Source organism: Dicentrarchus labrax, unplaced genomic scaffold, assembly GCF_905237075.1.
Source record: "Dicentrarchus labrax unplaced genomic scaffold, dlabrax2021, whole genome shotgun sequence".
In the NCBI taxonomy this organism is placed as follows: Eukaryota; Metazoa; Chordata; class Actinopteri; family Moronidae; genus Dicentrarchus; species Dicentrarchus labrax.
Window position 1 is genome coordinate 6,918,260 of NW_026136724.1, and position 20,509 is coordinate 6,938,768.

Consider the following 20,509-nt stretch of genomic DNA (forward strand, 5'->3'; position numbering starts at 1 on the left):
GTGCTACCTTTATTGGTGTGCGCTGATGTTACCAGACTCCCTCTGTGCGAGTTACCATGGCAACTGGCCTGGTGTGAGATCAGGATGGATTAATCTGAAGTCACAAGCGCTCACCTCCTGCCTTTAGCCCATCAAATTAGATCATAATACTCAGCTGTGGTGTGATCATGCAGCTTTGTGTTGGAGGTTTATGCTATTAGAAGTTGCCAACAATGACACTGCAGGTTAAAAAAGTTATTGCTAGTAATTTCTTTGATCTTTTCCTTAAGGATCATGTAAAAGATACTGCATTTCTTGCCCTTTTGTTTTCCTCCATCTGTCCAGATGAAGTAAACATCAAATAAATTTTCCCCAAAGATGGTTTCTGTCATTTTAGGTAGCTTGATTCTTCTCAAGTGTTAATTTTTCAGACAAGTTTGGTTTTAATTAGTTATTTGATGCTATAAAAAGGGGGTTTCATGTAATGATTGACAGCTCGCGATTGAATAGGTTGGGTGTTTGGGAGGGGCTTCAACATCGTGGCTAACTACTGCACAGACACAGCAACCGTATCCGGGATATTATTGCTTCATTTTTCTACTGTGGGAGGAAGTGGAGATGCATCGTCCACTTTTATATACACTCTATGATCTAAAACAGGGGTTTTAACAGTCTAGCTGTCAGACAGCTACCACTGTATCAATTTGATACTGAAAAAAAACTTCAGAGACCATGATATCCTTGTAAAGTGTATGTCACATTAAATCATATGTATCATGTCTGTGTGTTCAGTTTTGACTGAGTTAGTTATGACTCAAAAGGAGTGATTTTTGAAGCAAATTGCAGAAAGGATTTACCTTAAGTCCCTCACTGTTTAAAAACCTCTGATCGAAGACATTGACTGCACAAGTCAGGTTTTGTTGTCCGTCCTGAAACAAAGCAAGGAAACCCAGAGCTGCTTTTGGTGCAGTCGCACTCATACACAGATAAATCCTTCACCAGCAGTAACATTAAAACAGAATACAACACACCTGCATTGTGTTTTGATGTTATATGAAGGAGTATCTAAAGGTTTAGAGCAACTTCAGTGGCTGAATGAAAAGATACTGCAGTAATCTGTTTTTACTCAGGTGTTGCAGGAACAGTAAAACCACAGATTGAGCAGACTGCAGAATCCAAAATGTCTTTTTAATGGCCTTTTAACTTCATCCATGATAAATTCTGACTTTTCCCTCAGTCGGAGATTGGTTTTGGCAAGTTGGAGACGTATATTAAGCTGGACAAGCTGGGAGAGGTGAGGAAGACATGAAATCCCATCTGACACTATTATTGAAGGAAATGTGTTTCACAACTCGTGTTAATTCAGTAATATTGAACCAGTGTTATGTGTTGCATTCAGGGAACCTACGCCACAGTATTTAAAGGACGCAGTAAGCTGACAGATAACTTGGTGGCCCTGAAGGAGATCCGACTGGAGCACGAGGAGGGAGCGCCATGCACTGCCATCAGAGAAGGTAATCAGCCTTGTCTCCTACACAAAACTCCTCAGGTTCTTCACTTTAATGTCACATGAAGCATTCTTATGGAAATAAAACTTCTGTCATATTGGTAGTAGTACTTTTCTTATAATGATCACAGACTGGAGGTTGAACTGTAATTCATCCCACTTTTTATTTCACTGTTAAAAGGATCAATTCAACCTAATGACAAAAAATTTAATATGGTGTAGGCTAAAGGAATTTAATATGTGGTGCTTAGACATAAAAAATAACTCAATAACAACATCCCTTTCCAAAAAAAAAGTAATATATATATATATTAGTAATATCAAATAATCGTCGTCATCAAAAAGTGTGCAAACATCTGTCTGTCTTTGTCTCTGTAGTGTCGTTACTGAAAGACCTCAAACACGCCAACATCGTGACGCTACACGACATCGTCCACACTGACAAGAGCCTCACACTCGTCTTCGAGTACCTGGTAAGACTCACTGCTTCCCTCTGTTCTCAAGATGGTCTTTGTTAAGAGCTTTACAGACAAAATGCTTCTAAATTTAATTTAATTTCAGCGTTTTTTGTTTTCCCAACTGTTTTCACATGCATTTCTTATCTTTTTTTCACTTTTGCAACCATATAAGGTTATTACTTTATTTATTTATTTATTACTTAACGAGATTGTGCATTACAGACAAGGAGTCACCACTACAGACCAAGACACGGTGTACATATGAGGGGAAAAAAATGTCAGTGTAGAGATGTACTAGAGAGGTGTTATTGTATCTACTTCCTGTTTGATGGTGCCATCTCTCCCTGCAGGATAAGGATCTGAAGCAGTACATGGATGACTGTGGAAACATAATGAGCATGCACAATGTGAAGGTGAGGACAACTATTACTAATTATTACACTTTTTATTCTGCTCTCTTTACTTTGTAATGTTATTTTCCTTTGCTGTGGGAAAACATTATCTCTTCTCCACTCTGGGAGCTTGTATGCCCTTTTTTTGTGTGTTCAACAGAGATGAGAGTGTGTAGTGTTGGGCCTTTGACCAAATAGTCCCAGGAACTTTTAAGAACTCTTAAGGCTTGTGTATACTCGCTGTTCCTGACTTGTCGCGCGACAACGTGACGCCAAAATGATGTAGATCTCGCTGGCACGCCAGGATTTTGGCCAGGTTGCGCCAGGTCGCGCACCACTCTTTTTTTTTCAGCTAAGAGCGCCAAAGCAGGAACAGGAAGATGGACAATCTGTATGATCCTTCAATGAAGGAACACAGAGATGCCCAGAGGTGCCAGAATGTTGGAAAAGAGGAGGCCATATGCTGGAAAATTTGGAAGAACCTCCACGACCGATTTGGGAAAAATAAAAAAAAATAAAAAAACTTTTTCTTCTTCTTCTAGTGCCTAGAAATAGCAAAGTCAGTAACCTTTCCTCAGTAGTGACACCTCTGTTCAGGAGAAGACTGCAACTAGTGTCACGACCCCCCCTGCGCAAGTATAAATAGTTACGGCGCTCCCGTGACGTCACATTGTCGCGCGACATGTCGGCAACGGCGAGTATACCGAGCGCTTTAAAGCGAGGGACTAAAAGTCATTTATTTGCATATTTCTGTTTGCATTTACAGGCCATCTGAGGAAGTTCAGTCACCATAGCTGCAAAAGAAAAAAATAGCTGTGAAAACCTGGCAAATTAGACCAGTAAAGGATACACCAAATCAATTCTTTATTAATAACATCAAGTTTTTAAACATCTTTTCAGATCTTCCTGTTCCAGATTTTGCGAGGGCTGTCGTATTGTCATAAGAGGAAAGTTCTCCACAGGGACCTGAAGCCCCAGAACCTCCTAATCAACGAGAGAGGAGAACTCAAACTGGCTGATTTCGGTAAGAGGAACCACAACAGCAGCAAATACTGTCTTTAGGGCAGTGGAGAATGGAGGAGTGGGAGTATTCCTACAGTCCTTGTAGTAAATTTGTGAGGGAAATTTTGAAAATTGCATGAAAATACATTTTCAGTTGTACTCTATACAGAAATTATGCTTCTCTCCCCTGTAAACAATCCTAATGTCTGTTTATGTCTTTGGTGGACTGGCAGGCCTGGCGAGGGCCAAGTCTGTCCCGACTAAAACCTACTCCAACGAGGTGGTGACTCTTTGGTACCGGCCTCCTGATGTCCTACTGGGATCTTCTGAGTATTCAACACAGATCGATATGTGGTACGTACCTCACTGGAACCCTGCAGCTCACACTACTAAAACTTAGTACAGGCATGATTGTTATAATATAATTAGTGTATTAATCAATGTGTTGTCAACAAACACCACCCATTTGTGACCTACAGCTTCTGAAACATTATGATTCTGTTTTCCATCATCGTGTGTGTATTTTATAGATTTAACATTTAATCTAATAACAGGGTATCTGCAGGTTTTTAAAATCCAATTATCTAAATTGTAGGCCTTAAAATGTGTTAAATAGGATTTTGACAGGTGCTAAAAATGGATTGGATTAGTGAAGTTAACTGTGCAAAGTTGCATTTTTCAGCTTTTAAACATGTTTTTTTGCTAATGCGGCTTCTGTTGCTCCTAATAATGCTCTCCTGTCTCTTGGTATGAGATACAGCTGAAACGCTTAGTTGGTTAATTGTTCAGTTTAATTGTAGTCCTAGATTGCCAAAATTTGCATCAAAATTCGTACTCTCTCTCTTTCGTCACATTATTTAGGTTCAGTGAGACTTGCATTTTCCAAGGATATCAGTATCACAGATGTCTATTACAAATAAATGTAAATAAATCCACTTAGAAATTGCAGACTGACATTTTATCAATCAAACAATTATCAGTCAATCGAGAAAATAATTAGCAGATTAATAGATAATGAAACTATTCCTTAGTTGCAGCCCTAGAATTAAACTACTATTCTGTGTACGTGTGTGTGCAGGGGTGTTGGTTGCATATTCTATGAAATGGCTGCAGGTCGGCCACTGTTCCCCGGCTCCACCGTGGAGGATGAGCTCCACCTCATCTTCAGGTTACTGGGTGAGTGACTCCCACCAGGCCAGATCACCATGGCAACCCAAACGTCTCGCCGCACGTATGATTACCTGTTTAACCAAATGTGGCTAAATACTGTATATCTGAGACGCTGTGATTCTGTGACTTCAGGCACGCCCACAGAGGAGAACTGGCCAGGAATCTGCTCCATCGAAGAGTTTAAATCCTACAACTTCCCCAAATACAAACCGCAGCCATTAATCAACCACGCTCCCAGGTACTGTGGTCTGTGTGTGTGTGGCCTGTATGTTCCTGTGTGTGCATCTGTCTTTGTTTTTTATGCACCCATGGGTCTGGTTTTTTTTTTTCTCAACTCTTTTGCATGTATACAGTAATGGTGTGTATTCATGAGTGTGTGTGTGTATGTGTGTGTGCTGCCACAGGCAGGAAATCCTGTGGAACATTTCACAGACAGCCATCCACTTCCGTCCTCCCATGAGCCCCCACATTCCCATCAGGCCGTGCTGCAGGCAGACAGTAAACTGTTGGCTCTTCCTTTTGTTTCCTTTAGGCTGGACGGTGAAGGCATCGAGCTGCTGCTGTCTTTCCTCAAAGTGAGTGTACTTCCTTCATAATACCCAGAATGCAATTCAATCCACTGCATTTTACCCAATGTTCCCTCCTCTTTTTGATTTTCATTTTCTTATCTTTTGAATCCCTATAAAAGAGAGAAATTGAAAATGCATGAATTGTCCTTCTTGATCTTTGGGGATAGTATTTCAAGCACATCGCTTCAGTGAAGCTGGTACAGGTGTCATCACACAGCTGACAGCTGGTTAAGATAGACCAGGGGCTGGTGGGGGCCCAGGAAAGATCAGGGGGACCGCTCATATCCGACATCCAAGACCGTTCTTGGACAGAGACACATGATCACGCTATTATCATTATCATGTGACCAAAAGTTCACATTAGGTCATGTGATGGGGCATTTTTTTCATGTCTTTTCCCATATCATCAGTTCAAATAAGCTTTATTGCCAAAGCTAAACTACATATTTATGGCTTAAGAATAAATAATCTACTGTCAGCTATGTAAAAAAGACATGCATACCTGCACCTGAAAAAAAGAAAATACAGTTGAAAACAGTTTATAAATAAATGAAATTACAAGTGAAAGTCGAGATTAATTGTTAATTTAGGATCTGGGTCCCTTTGTACATGTGCTCATATCACAGAGTTAAGTTGAGATATGGCAGAAGATCTGGAAAAGGTCTGAAAAAATTAGTTTGATGTTAAAGTTTGGTTTAAAGGGACTCTTAAAAGGGGGACTGAGAGGCAGGATCTTGAACTGTAGATGTCACACTCAATTGACTTTGCTTTCTTTAACAGCTGTTTGTTGGCAGGCTTTTTGTTGAGTAGCAGTGATTTTTCTGTTTGACAGTAAAAGAAGAATACTAACAAATAAGACAAAGTGTACAAACTGATTGGATAGAAGATCTATCAATCATCTATCTATCTTTCATGATAAATGTGCATTTATTCTGGGAATTCATCCCTTCAGTACCAGTTGTAGGCAGCAGGAGGCACAGCCCTGTCACTTTTTTCCCTTAGGTATTGTCAAGGAACATACTCTTGGTTGATACTTCCTGTTGCTGTCTCCACAGTACGAATCCAAGAAGAGGATTTCAGCTGAAGAGGCAATGAAACAATCCTACTTCAGGCAGCTCGGGATGAGACTTCGCGCACTGCCTGAGAGTGAGCACACACACACCTGAATAAAGTTGCAGTCTGTTGTTTTTGGGATTTCCTGCCATTTGCTGTAGACTGAAGTTCTCCTCTGTTTTGTAGGTGTATCAATATTCACATTAAAAGAAGTGCAGCTGCAGAGAGACCCTGGCTACAGGAACTCCTCATATCCAGAGTCAGGTGGGTGGGGATCACATCCAGATGCTTCAGCATTTAACCTTGTTAGATCATTAGATACAAAAATAAACTTTTCTTGCTTAACGGCCCAGTGTGTAACATTTAGGAGGATATATTGGCAGACATGGCATATAATAATCATTGGTATGTTTTCATAGGAATATGATTCAATAGGAATTGTTAAATTTTTTTGTTACATTACCTTAGAATAAGTCGTTTTTATCTACACAGGGAGCGGGTCCTCGTCTATGGAGGCCGCCAAGTTTCTACATTAGCCCAGAACGGACGAATCAAACATTGACTCTAGATAAGGGAAATGTATTTGTTTCTCGGTCAACGTAGTTTCTCCTACACGCTTGGAAGGCCAAGCTGTATTCAAATGGTTGCAGTCTGCAACTTTACCGCTAGATGCTACTAAATCCTACACACTGGTCCTTTAAGATGATTATGTGACAATCATTAGAAAGCAGGTAAAATGAGGCCGATGAAGGATGATAGTTGCAGATTATTAAAAAAGGGTCCAGACTGCAGCAACAGAGGCTGAGATATCCTGACTTTTAGTTCCTAGTATGGGTCAAGCTTCAAAAACACTGGATCCATCGTGTAACCCACACATCCAGTTTGTCAAGCAGATATTCTTTAAAAATATCTACAGTCTCAAGCCAAACCCCAGATGATCCTGATGGCTCCTTGTTACAAGTAAACTGAACTTCATATGTAACATCAGTGGCACCATAACTGTGTTAATAAAAATAGATCTACTGATGAAGGCTTTGTATAGCATCTCTAATGTATTATGCATTATGGGTATTGTATCTTTAGACTCTGTCCTTTTCTTCCAGGTAACGGCAAGATCAACAGGAGGCAAAGCATGCTCTTCTAATGTCTGATTAAGAGGATGGTCGACTGCCCACCTTCTTCATCTCTTCCCACCAACCCCTCGCATGAGCCCACCTCCCCTCGGAGTGACCCTCCCCCTCCCCTTACCTGCACACACACACGCACACATAAACATGCACACACACCCCTCTGAGCGAGTGACTCTGGGTTGAATCTATTTGGAGACTGTGTTTATTTATTGGGGGGCGGGGTGAGGTTGAATTTTTTTGCTGCTAAACTACTACTGTCTGTATTTAACACACCGTGTGTGCGTGTGTGTGTATGTGTGTGTGTGTGTGTACATGATGTGAACTTGAGACGCCATGCACAGTTGAGCAGTCAGTAAGTTTACTGTTGTGTTTCTTCGGACTATGATTCTCCGGCTTCGTTTGAGTTAGAATTCCACTGATGTTGATGTCGACGCTGTGATCCAAGTTGTTGTTCTTGTTGTCGTGCTTGGAGACCGAACGCTTCAGTTTCTTCAGAATTTTTTTTTTATAAATATGTATAACTATATATATATTTGGAGTTTATGTTTTGTTTTTCTTCGAGCTTCCGTGAATGAACTCTACAACATTTCCAGGTTTAGAAAGACTAGGACGGCTAGATGGTCTTGGTTGAGGAAAAACGGTTCCTCTGGATTCCTCGTCGTCATTTTTCTGAAACATTTCAGTTGGATTCTTCTTCTAGAGGCCCTGCTGCCCTCTGGGGGGGTTACACTGAGGGTCAAAAAGCAGGACTGTTTGTGGACAGTGGTAACAGTTTTGGTCTGTGGGTTAAAGAAGCACACACAGAGTCCAAACAAACTGGGAGAACATGAAACCATCTTTCGGTTCTTTTGTTTTTTTGGCCATTCTGGCTCAGCAACGGGACCAAAACTGAGGTGGAGGGGGGAGGCAAAGAGTTCAGAAGACGATTAAAAAGTACGGATGAAAGAGGAGGAATACTGGAGCTGAACAGGAAGTCATGTGACGTCCCACAGGAAGCCAGCAAGCCTTCCCTAAAACCCCTCACAAAACTGCCAGGACTTCAGTGCTTTTAAAAAAAAAATGCAAGCTACACTTTCTCGCTCTGTGTGCATTTGGAGATCTCACTGCAGTAACTTTGTTTTTAACTTGCACTTCAGTGTGTTTTTTTGGAATCAGGGACCCGGGCCTCGACATGGCCGAGTTTACCCAACAGTATTAAGATGTGTTCTATGTGTCTGTGACCTTTGACCTCTCCTTGTGAAACAACAGCGTCATTGTGGCATGTTTTTCGGAGGGGGGGATAGCGGGGATCGGGGTGGGTTGTTTAAAGCAAAATGGTTGTTTTACACTTGGCGTTGGACCACTGCTCTCTCCAGCATTTGTACACAAGGAAGAAAAGATTTCAAATTGAAATTTTAGATTTAACTGCCCGCTGTGTTGTTTGCAACTGACAGTGATGCTACAGATGAAGCCATTTGAGAAATCTCACTTTTGACTGCATGTTGACTAAGCAATGGGATCACCTGAAAATTACTTCAACACTTAAATATCTACCGGTATGCTTTGCATTCCTGGCTTATTGCTTTCCTGGGGTTAGTTGCAAGTATGTAACTTATAGCGAAGACGAGGTCAGATATTTCCAGAAGCTGTAGAATAAAGATAATAGTGTTTTATTGGTTTAAAGCTGCAATAGGACATTTTTATAAAATATAACTTTTTGTCATATTTGCTGAAACTTAGACAAAGACATATAACCTGTAAAAAAATAAATAAGATCTGGTTCCTCTTGCTACTCCTAGTGCTACTAGTGGCATTTGCAAAAATCCACCGTACCGGAATGAAAACAACCAATCAGAGCCAAGAAAGATAGATGATTAAGTCTCATTTCCAGGTTGTCAAATACTGACGCTTTAAAGCAGTGGATTCTTGCACTAGGAGGAGCCAGAGGAACCTAATTTCTTTCACAGATTATCTGTCTCATGTACTACGACTGTCTAGGTTGTTTTTTTTTATAAAAAGTTACCTACTGCAGCTTTAAAAGAATAGTTTGACTTTTGGGAAATATCCTTATTTGCTTTCTTGCGAGAGTTAGTTAAGAAGATTGCTGTCACTCTTGTGTCTGTACAGCAAATACAAAGCCAGCACCAGGAGCCTGTTAGCTTAGTTTAGCACAAAATAAAAAAACAGGGAAACTAGCTTAGGCTTGCTGTTTCCCTTTGTTTCTAGTTTTGCTCTAAGCTAAGCTAACCTAACCAGCCGCTGGCTCCAGCTACGTGTTTATTGTACAGATATGAAAGTGTTACCAATCTTTGCATCTTTCAGCAAGTCTACTTCTCAAAATGTCAAACTACTCCTTCAAACAATTTGGTGTAAACATCATGCTTTTGTTTCAGACTTTCAGAATCAAAAAGCAAGAGCTCCAAACCTGACGTTTCGCTTCAAAATTCAAAGTCACACAGGGAGAAACCCATCATCTAAAAGGCACAGGGAGCAATTTCTACACTCACAGTAGCAAAAGTAGAACTGAGTGCCGTGCATAAGCTTCTGCGCTAAAAAAAACAGGAATGCATTCGACATCACAGGTTGAACACGTAAGGGTGTTAGAAGATCTGAGGGAAATGTTCTTGTTACTGCAGCTCTTCATCTACATGAAAATTTCACTTTTATTTTGAGATTTAAAGGATTTGAGCAACGCTTAAGTTCTCTGTTTCAACATACTGATTGGGTAGAACATGCTAGAAAAGTGCTATAAGCACTACTAATGCTTGATAACATCATTAATGGCTGAGAAAATTAATGTAATAAACATTAAACAGTTTGCAGCTAATAGTGTAATAATCCTGTAAACATACTGTATTTCTCATCATTTTCTGTCTGTTGTCCGTTCCAAAAGCTCAGTAAATGAGCTCAAATTAAAGTCAAAAGAGAACAAATACAGACGGAATATACTGTTAATGGTTTACATTCAGAATAATGTAACAATGATTGTGTTCACAGGAAAAAAAAGTCATTATATTAATGGTAGACATCCTGTATTACATTGACCCATCACCCCTCAGTTTCTCCCTAGGTAGCTTTAAAATGAGGAACGCTTTTTCTTCCCCTCATTGTATTTCACAATAACTGTATCAGCGTGTTTGGATGCTTCACTGAAACTTTACTACACTTAAAACTTGTCTTTTTCATTGTGTACACATTTCAAACATGAGAATGTAGGATTATTCCACTCTTAACTGCAAACAGGGTTTTGCTAATAGCAGTTTTTTACATTAACAGCAGTGACATGTATGAAAGGAGATTTCTACAATGGCTAAATAATTATCATTGTAAAACTTTTTCAGATGTATGAATGACCTGAATTTATGTGAACATAATGTCTGAAAGCGTGTGTGTGTGTGCGTGTGTGTGTGTGCCTGATGCATGGAAGGCCTGCTGTGTTGTGAATTCGAACTCTCTGAAACACTGAGCTGCCGGTCAACAGTTTGTGTGTGACTCTTTTTACTGGAACTATTTATTTCTCATAACCATCGAAAGTAAATTTAATCTGTTTCATAAACAGTCTGTGCAGCAGTCATTCTTTGAAGAGTTATTACCAATTAAATGAATATAGTAATTCTGAAAAGTAATTCATTTTATTCCAAAAAACAGTAACGGTTCTTTCAACAAAACAGCAAAACACAAGCAATCACTGAGAATACATTTCCATTAATATCTCTATAAAAATAACCAGGAACCATTTTACAAAAAAAACTTTTGTGCAATTTTGACCTGGAATGTCTATTAAAACTGACTTTAAAGCTTAATACATTTACACAAGTCTTATTGAAGGCACAGCTGGTACAAGGCTTAAAGGTACAGTGCATTAAAAAAAAAAGCATGAAACTATACAGAGATTTTAAAAAAACATTCACAGTAAAAGCAAAATGGGACAAAATGAAGACTTATGCATAATTTTAGCGTGCTGGCTAGCAGGTGCTCTGCTAGGAGTCAATGAAAGATTCACCTCACATGGCCACACTGCTCGCTCAAACAATCTAGTTCTTTAATAATGTATATCAACTATTTTAAAAAATCTAAATATTATCCTGAGAGAGCCATGTGTCCCTCATCATACATTTCCCATCAACCAAATTACACAATTGGGTTGATTAATGAAACGCAGCCAATGATCTCACAATAAATTGTTCACATTTGTACATTTTGTACATTTTCTTGCAGAGACTAAGATGAGAAGATTGATACCACTTTATTTTTGTGAGTCAAATATGAAGTTACAGCCAGCAGCTTGGTATCCTGAGTACGCCAGATGGTTTGTTACACAGAACAATGTGGAAAGTCATAGTCAGAAACTGTTTTGAAACTGTTATTAGACACTAAAAAACATTATATTGTTGTGTATTCCATTCAAAAAACAAAGTGTAAATACTAGACAATGTGGATTTACAGAGTTTTTGTATAACTACAAATTGTCGTTTTTACACTTCAGTTTTCACACAGATAATGTGTTCATTATTGAGATTTTAGTTGCTAGTTTTTAGATTTTGTCCCCATCAGACAGAGCAAGGCAAGCTGTTTCTCCATTTCCAGTCTTTATGCTAAGATAAGCTAATTGTCCCGTGGCTGCAACTTCTATTAAGCTTACAGACAAGAGAGTGATATCAATCTTCTCATCTAACACCAACTCTCTGTAAGAGAGCAAATAAGTATATTTCCTTCATTTGTATGTAAGCATGAAGAAGATTTATTTATTTAGAAGCTGTACTTAAGTCTATTAAGTGAAATATCTTCTAGATTACAAATATAAAGCCTTTTGGCTCAGCAAGGTCTTGTTATCTTATCTATCATAATTATAGACAAGGACTTCCCAAGATCTACATTGTTTGAGTCAGTGGTGTGGATATTGACATTAGTCAGGGCAGTGGGGGGTAGAAATAACATTCATGAAATGGCAACCAGTCTGTATCAATGGAATGAGATGAGATTTAAACTGAAATGAGAAATGTGACTGATTTTACATCCTGAAAATAAGAAAACACCAAACACAGATATAAAGAACATGAGCAGTTGACCTTTAGTGAACACACAATGAAATGTCTAATGCAAATGCTCTACTCAGAGAGCAATGCTTCAAAGTGAAGCTCCTGTTTCTTCATATGATAAATGCAAAGGAACAGGTTTCAGATGAAAGTGTAATTTCACTCCAAGAAAGTCAGACTTCTGTGTGGTTCATCATCAGAGTTTAAGGCTGATTGGCTTGGTCCTTATCTGTGCTGATGTGGCCTAGCTCGGCCTGGTTTGGCCCAGTTCGCTCTTGGAGGTCGAGCTGGTATCAGGACTTGTGGGAGCTGGAGGAGAGCAGGAGAGGAGAGGGAGCGTCCACCATGGGTAAAGGCACAGGGATGGGTCCATTCAGCAGTGTGGGGAACTGCAGCGGGACAATGAGAATTAAAGGTGGAAAACACAGCTGATATTTAAAGGCCCAGTGTGTAATATTTAGTAGCACCTAGCGGTGTAGTTGTAGATTAGAACCCCCTCGCCTCACCCGTTCCAAGTGTGTAAGAGGAAAAAATGTTGGCTGCAAAAGTCTTGGAAAAAATGCAAAAGGCCCTATCAAGAGCCAGTGTGTGGTTTATCTGTTCTGGTCTACAGTAGAAACATGGTGGACTCCGCAGAAGAGGACCTGCTCCTTCTGTAGATAAAAATGTCTGATTCTAAGGTAACAAAAACACAACGTTCTTATTTTCAGGTGATTATACAATAATGAAAACATACATATAGATATTATGTTTTCAATAATGCCAATAGATCCTCCTAAATGTTACACACTGGACCTTTAACCCTTGGCGTACTATAAATATGATAATAGAAACCTGGAATTTTGCAGCCCAATTTCCCATTTTAGAACACTTTGGCACCCAAGGCAAAAAAAACAAAGGCGTTGAAGCTGACTGTAAAGATATGATATAAAAATGAATGGGATTTTAAGAATATTTTGATTTTAAGAATTTTAAAAAGAGATGTGCAACTTTTGGTATTTACTATTCAAGTTCCTGTATGAAGAATTAGTTTCGTAATTATAGAATCTCACAAATTATTTTGATGGCATAATGTAAAAAAATAGACAATTGGAACACTCAGATTTTGATACCACCACTACATGTTTAAATTCTTCATAGGGGCTTTACAGAGAATTGATGACTTTAGTCATTCTGACCTTACACTGATTTAAACTATATGGTAGTTTAAAACAGAATATATTGATTTCTTGATCATTGATGGAAGATTGATATATAGTAATCCCACTACCAATTCTATGCAAATGATGTAACATCAATGATGATAACAGTAATGTCAAGGACAGTCAGTGCTTTCACTTACATAAGCAAAAAATAAATTAATGTTCTGTCTAAATGTTGAAAAGATTGTAAAACCCCCTAATTGTGATTTTGGCCGACATAAATAAAATGTATCTTGACTTGAGCTTTTTGAATGCTGTGACAAGCTTGTGGCATCACATGATTTCTCTATTTTCTACAGCTCTCTAGTCTGCCTGCTGCTGCATCACAGGAGGAGAGTGTGCTCTTGCTTATATTACCCCTTGGGGACTTGGCAGCACACCAACGTTGTGGGGACCAGCCGGCGTTGTGGGGACGAAAACACTGGTCATTAGATGCCTAACAGTTTATTTTCAGGCTGTGTGTGTTTGTGTCAGAGTTGACATGGGTAGGAGGGGCTCCCAACCAACCAGCCCTCTCCCTTTACCCCCTAGCCAACAGGAAGTTGCCCCCTCTTCTTGTCCACACCAGAACGGAAACATCTGTAGCTTATTTTGAAACCCTGGCACACTGTGAATCACACATACACCACCACACACACAACTGTATGAAAACAGCTATCGAGGTAAATCTGCGGTGTGAAATGAAAGATCCTGTAGTTAGGAGGGAGGGGCTTGCTGTGAATAGATATTTATAAGCAGACAGACATTTTGTATCTGTCACCACCAGAGTAAGCCACTGTTTCCTCTGAAAGGTCAGTCTGTCCTTTTTACATAGGACTGTCAGACTTGAAACCTTTAGAGCTTACTGTAGAACACATTTTACATAATTATCCACCAATGGTAGACCAAGTTGGAACTGACATTTTCTCTCAGTATTGTTTGTGTGTGTAACTACAGTGTTTTCTAGCATTCCTATACTTGTGAGAACCAAGTCAGTTCATAAATATACAGTAGAAAGATAAGGAAAATCCACCAAGGTGAAGACATTCTAGTAGTCTCTCTCTTCTTCAGATTGGAACATCCCAAACATTACCTGAAAGAGGGGGGCGTGGCTCTGCAGCCGGGCAGGGCTGAGGGGTCCCACTGGACTCAGGCTGGACCAGAATTGGATATTGGAGAGCAGAGGACTGGGAGTGAGCAGCAGACCAGACGGAGTCTACATTGACAAAACCCAAAATGAAACGTCAGAGGATAAATACACTGAGATGGAAATGATGGTGTTTATTCTGGCAAGAGGTCCACAGAGCTGTACATAGTCTGCGGTGAAGTTGTCATATCATTCAGTCTCACCCAGAGCTCAAAGCCAAGTCTGCCCTCTAGTGAACTCACATCTACCAGGCAGACTGACTTGGCAGACTAACTCCATGCAGGTCAGGAAGCTCCACTCATACAGAATTCATGGGATCTATTTTCTCCGTCTCGTCTTTCTTCTGTCTCATAAGGCCAGTTTGGTTTTCTCTCTGGTTCTGGCATGAGAATATAAGACTGTTCTATCACAACAGGCAGAAACTAAAAAGTTCAAGAACAGTTTTTTCAGTGTGTTTGTGTTTACATTATCACTGCATCATCAGATTTTTTGTCTTTTTGCAATGTTTAACATAGTGCTGTATGCCTAATTCTGCTAAAAGTCAAGGAAATCTTTAAACCCCCAGGTGACCTAGGGGTTTTCATGACCTTTGCTGCAAATCATTTCTCATCTCTTTTCTCCCCTTTGGTCATCTGTCTACTATTGACTATATTATTAAAGCATAAACTACTGTTTTTAATGGCAGGAAGCTGTGTCAAACTCTTAATTGTTCTGAATTCTAAAATATTCTCATGATGGATATGTGGATACTTAACCAACAGCTCAGGTGTTCCTTGTAAAAACTTCATCATACAAAATGTTCAGTGATGAGCGAACAGTTTAGCATACACTTTTATTTTCCGTCAATTATGAACTGTACACTCAGCAGCCTATCATTGCTCAGTCTGGATAAAAGCTGAAAGCCTGAATGTAGTCAGACTGTCCTGGTTTGGTCAGTGTGTTCTTGCCAGTGAATCAGGAGCTTCAGGAACATATGGCTTCACTTATGAACCTCCTCCCTCCCTTGCCTCCTCCCCTCTTTCCGCTCACCTCTTTCCATCTCCTCCCTGTCTACAAGCTTAACTTTCTTCGTCCCCCAAAACACATCATCCTTCTCAGTCATTCCCTTTTCCATAACTTTTTCCTCACCTGAAACCACCTTTATTTACAGAAGGACTATGAGTGAGTTCAGTGGTGTTAATACATGTGTTATGTGTCATGTTTTACCTGTGCGGTGAGGAACGCAGGGGTCAGGGACCCTGAAGGCAGCGCCGGGCTGTTGAGAGCAATGGAGACGAGGTCACTTCCTGTCAGGAGGAGAGAGGAGGCAGAGATTTCCAAACCTTTGGGTTTCCTGCTTTTCAAAGGCACACTGTTGGCCAATCCCCTCCTCTCTGGCGTCGTCGTGCTCTTTGACCTCACTCTCTCCCTCTGACCAGATGACAGGTTTAGAGGTTGAGCGCTTTGCTCTAACTCGCCAGTCTCTGTGCTCTGGCTCCGCCCCCTCCACAGTGTGTGGGCGGGGCTTTGTGGCGGGGAGGAGGAGCACGAGGAAGAGCAGGCCTGCTGAGAAGATGGCCTGGAGGAATGGAAGGTCTCATTCGAGGATGGGGGTGGGGTGGATGGTAGGGAGGAGTGGCCGCGGTTGGTTATGAATCGGATGACAGAGGAGCTGTCGTCATGGCGATCAGATCTGGGCTCCATCTTGATCGGCTGGGGTGGTTCTAGGGAGTGTTGCAGGGAGCTGACAGTGAAGGAGGAGTACAGGCCGGAGTGGAGGTATTGGTTTCTCCCACCCCCATCCTCGTCTTCAGGTTCAGGCTCTGACGTCACACCCCCACTTTCCTCGCTGTTGCGGCCAGACTCCACCATCGCAGGGTCCATCTTCAGAATCTCAGGAAACGACACAAACTTGTAGACAAACTTCTGGCCAATCACCTTCTTGATGATGTTCTGCAAAGGAAACAAGATGTGATTTCTTATTTTAAACGCTTTTTGTACTGTAGTGGGTATCATGGCACTATAGACAACATATTATCAAACCGCTAAATATTTCAGTAGTTTTGGAATGTTGTGTACTTTGTCATAGTAGTAGCGCAGGGCTCTGCTCAATTTGTCATAGTTCATGTTGGTTTTGTTCTTGCGCAGCCCCCACAGCTTGGCCACTTCCTCAGATTTAAGCAGCTTAAACTCGCCATCATTGGACGTCCAGCAGATGAGATGTTTGTGGTTTTGGTCGAGCAGCAGCTGCAGCAGGAACTGCCAGAGTGTGATGGAACTCTCCATGACGGGATGACACCAGAGACACAGGCGATCTGCAGAGGAGAATCAAGACTTAATAAAATCAGTTCAATGACCACGTATTGCTTTGTACTGGAAGTCAGAAGAACATCAAAGACATATTACTTTACAGCACGAATCAGCAAAAGAGCAATGTCCAGAGAAGGAGAGTTTTTGGTAAAAGCAGATGGTGGAAGAAAAGATAATATTGCAGATTTGTCAATATGAGCGACACCTTTGACATTACACATAGTTCTTTGATCCACTGTAATTATATTGTAGTATAGGTATAGGTACGACACAGAAGACATAAAAGGAAGGGAGAAAAGAAAGAAGGAGGGTAGGTGCGCAGGGAGGAGCAGGATTTGTCAACGTCAACATAAATTCAACTTTTCTCTGATGCAAAGTCCACTAAAAACCACAATCATAACAGTGCCAAACAACAATGCCCCCCCCCCCCAACCCACAAACTGACAACAACACAAACATGTAAACAACACCAAAGGCTCTACAGCACAGCCCGCTTAAATAATCTATATCTCGCACGTATGAACTCATGCTCTTTTGTCTAATATACTCGCAGACGTTGGCTGCCGTCCAAAGCAGGATGTCAGCTGTAGTAAATACAAGAGTGAGTGAAGCTGCCATTGTCATATACCTTTAAGGAGAGGTCAAATTTAAAGTTGTATTTTTTTGTAGTTTTGCCTGCAAAAAATTAAGAGACGGTTTAATTTGCAGCCCGAATTACACTTTTAAAAAACTGCTGCTGTATTTATTGTTATTTCAGCTTTATGTTTGTGTCTCTCTCTTGTGTGTGTGACTGAGAGAAAGCGAGAGATAGTGGGCTAGACATTGGTTGGCTTTTTGATGTTTCCATGGTGATAAAGCAGGATGTGGTCAGTGACCTTCTGCCAAGACAAGCACGGGTCCAACTGACATGTTTACCTGGAAACGGCTGACAGTCTGTGAGCGTCTGTCTGTCTGTCTGTCTGTCTGTCCTTGTCTTTTGTGTTTCCTCTCTCAAATTAATTTACAAGGTGCCTTATTAGTAGGAAGTACAAAATGACTTACTGCGGAAACAAAAACAACAAATAACTCACTATAACCAGATTTAATTTGCAACCATGACGATATGACAGTAGAGACTTTGCAGTTGCTCCAGAAATCCCCATGGCAACCACATCTGCCTCAATAGTGAAGAAAGAGGGGAGCTGAGGGCCTCAAACATTGCCTCCAGAAGTGATGGTTACTCTTCCTACTTTCATAATAACAAGATAATAACAACATACGGTTCAGAAACGTCAAAATATTCAACCACTAATTCAATATAAAAACAAAGTATGCATCTCTCTTTTTTTCTCTGTCTTTCTAAAAGGAAACCATCCAGCAGAGGGGGGAAAGTGTGTGTGGTGCAAACAATGACCCACCACCACAAACGCACACACAAACGAGTATCCTCGCTTCCCTTTTCCTGCAAGGGTGTGTGTGTTAATTGATGGAAGAACTGTAGTGCTGTCTGTCTGTCTTAACGAGGACTTCCTGTCATTCAGCTTCAGGGGCGTCTTCCTGGAGAAGGCCTTCCCTCTGTGGGAGGTAGGACGTCCTGTTACTCCACCAGGAACACACACACTCAAACTCACACACGTATGGTTCTTTATTTGTTTAAAGATCTTTTTGTTAACACAGCAGATGCAGAAGTTGTCTTTGCAAGAGAAACATCTCAACGCACACACACACACACACACACACACACACACACACACACACACACACACACACACACTTTCACAGATCCACGACAACATATGGAGAATGCATCTATGCCCTGTTCTATCTGTCTCCTATGTTCACCCTCTGACATTTCACTTTTAACAAGTCCGGGCAGGAGAGAAACAAAGCAGGAGGAAATGTTGTTGTATGGAATTTCAGAATAAAAGCAGTCTGGCCCTCAGTGTTACAGCTTAGAGTTTGACAGTCTGTGAACTCTCTCTCCTTGTGAGTGTAGTTCTAACAAGTTATACATAACCCATACATGAACATTCTCCCTCCTCACATGTGAATCTATCAGATATAAACTCCACTGTACCCTTTGGACACTCAAGATCTTTAATCCAACAGAAACAAACCAAAAAGCTGCACATGATTCTACATCTATTTTCTCTGGGGCTACTTATTTCTTATTTTTGGAAGTATGTGTGTGTGTATGGAGAGGGAGGGGGGTTCTGCTGGAACTCAAATGGTTCTTTGTTTTGCCCCAGTGACTCATTTTCAAGATGTTGTCTGCTGCCAGCTTCAATCCGGAAGCGCATGGCAATTAGTCTGCGAGTTCCAGACAAACCAGAAAGTCTACTACTAGATTTTTAAAGGAGACACGGCTAATTTTCCAAAGCAGCCGACACACTAACCTCTTTTCTGTCTTTTTTTTTTCAAATGTAGCCAAACAAAATTGGGGCAACTTAACGCATGTGTGTGTGCCAAAGAGGAGGACGCATAAGGCTTTAACCCCTTTTACGCGCAGCTTTAACGCTTTTTACGCACAGGTTTAACACTTTACGCGCGGCTTTAATGTGGTTTTTAACTTGACAGTGAATGTCTGAACCTGATCAGCTTTCAACAAATACAAAAACACCCAATATTAGTCCACTTCTGTCTCTCTGTTATGCACGAACGCGTCTACAAAGTTGTAAGTAGAAGGAAACATAAACTTGCACCTACCCTGCTGTGGATGGCCGCTGCTCCTCTGTCCGTCTGCCCCGCGTGATGTGTGTGTGTGTTTCTGTCTTAAAACGGGGTGAGTGTGTTGTGTTGAGGTTCCATGCTGCTGCTGCTGCTGTCTGAAAGCGGATCCGCAGCTTTTCTCTCTCCTCAGAGCAGGAAGTCGGGACGCGCAGACGGAGAACCGGCGCACTTCCTTTGGCGCAGTATTCCCGTCTGTGTAAACACACACACACACACACACACACACACACACACACACACACACACACACACACACACACAGAATCTCTATTTCCCATAAACACACCCCCTTTTTTAAACCACTCTCTCTCACGCGCAAACACACACACTTTCTCTCTTTCAGACCTGCACACACACACACACACACACACACACACACACACACACACACACACACACACACACCTTAAGTCGTGCACTTAAATAGCCTACAGGCAGACGCGCTCATTTTCCTACACGCACACACACACAAATATTGTAATTCCGACTACACTGAGCCAACTGACAACTGACGTCACCCTCTTCCTGCTCACCGGGAGGGGTTCCTGTTCCTACACACACACACACACACACACACACACACACACACACACACACACACACACACACACACACACACACACACACAGTGCAGCAGGTTAAAGCAAAGAAAATGAATCCGTCTGTTAAGGGGGCACACGGATCTCTTCTACAAAATCTATATTTAATTAATTAAACTGCCTGAATTTGGGTATTTTCTTCTCCTTATCTATTTTCTAAATGTTTTCCTCTCTGGCTTTGCAGCCCATGTATACTTCATACAGAATTAAGCTGCTTATGTTCTTATAGAATTTAAGACATATCATTGGCTGCAAGAAAAAAAAATCATGCAGGTAAATATTCTGTTTTTAATCAGTGGAGAGGTTCAC

At 40.9% G+C, this 20,509-nt stretch overlaps 2 protein-coding genes across 4 annotated transcripts in view; one reads left to right on the plus strand and one right to left on the minus strand.

Moving 5' to 3' along the window:
* Nucleotides 1-10,795, plus strand: part of cdk17 (cyclin-dependent kinase 17) — a 41,671-nt gene extending 30,876 nt beyond the window's left edge. Inside the window, exons 6-17 of the mRNA XM_051392791.1 lie at nucleotides 1,217-1,273; nucleotides 1,379-1,493; nucleotides 1,865-1,959; nucleotides 2,295-2,357; nucleotides 3,237-3,360; nucleotides 3,572-3,692; nucleotides 4,417-4,514; nucleotides 4,641-4,746; nucleotides 5,041-5,083; nucleotides 6,133-6,223; nucleotides 6,317-6,394; nucleotides 7,234-10,795. Of these exons, the coding sequence (XP_051248751.1) occupies nucleotides 1,217-1,273; nucleotides 1,379-1,493; nucleotides 1,865-1,959; nucleotides 2,295-2,357; nucleotides 3,237-3,360; nucleotides 3,572-3,692; nucleotides 4,417-4,514; nucleotides 4,641-4,746; nucleotides 5,041-5,083; nucleotides 6,133-6,223; nucleotides 6,317-6,394; nucleotides 7,234-7,274 (1,032 nt within the window). The 3' untranslated portion in view covers nucleotides 7,275-10,795. The remainder of the gene's footprint in view (nucleotides 1-1,216; nucleotides 1,274-1,378; nucleotides 1,494-1,864; nucleotides 1,960-2,294; nucleotides 2,358-3,236; nucleotides 3,361-3,571; nucleotides 3,693-4,416; nucleotides 4,515-4,640; nucleotides 4,747-5,040; nucleotides 5,084-6,132; nucleotides 6,224-6,316; nucleotides 6,395-7,233) is intronic.
* Nucleotides 10,796-10,852: 57 nt separating this feature from the next.
* On the minus strand, nucleotides 10,853-20,081 carry elk3 (ETS transcription factor ELK3). 3 transcript variants are annotated; one of them, XM_051392795.1, is made up of 6 exons: nucleotides 19,578-20,074; nucleotides 18,290-18,446; nucleotides 16,662-16,897; nucleotides 15,810-16,535; nucleotides 14,550-14,672; nucleotides 10,853-12,664 (listed from the first exon to the last, which is right to left on the minus strand). In XM_051392795.1, exons 3-6 carry the CDS (start codon nucleotides 16,866-16,868, stop codon nucleotides 12,569-12,571), a joined length of 1,152 nt encoding a protein of 383 aa, XP_051248755.1. In that variant the 5' UTR covers nucleotides 16,869-16,897; nucleotides 18,290-18,446; nucleotides 19,578-20,074; the 3' UTR covers nucleotides 10,853-12,568. The 3 variants fall into 3 exon arrangements, with proteins under 3 accessions (XP_051248755.1, XP_051248754.1, XP_051248756.1); XM_051392794.1 differs by lacking the exon at nucleotides 18,290-18,446 and having other exon boundaries at nucleotides 19,578-20,072; XM_051392796.1 differs by lacking the exons at nucleotides 10,853-12,664; nucleotides 14,550-14,672; nucleotides 18,290-18,446 and adding an exon at nucleotides 14,711-14,982 and having other exon boundaries at nucleotides 19,578-20,081.
* Between the last annotated feature and the right edge of the window lie 428 nt (nucleotides 20,082-20,509).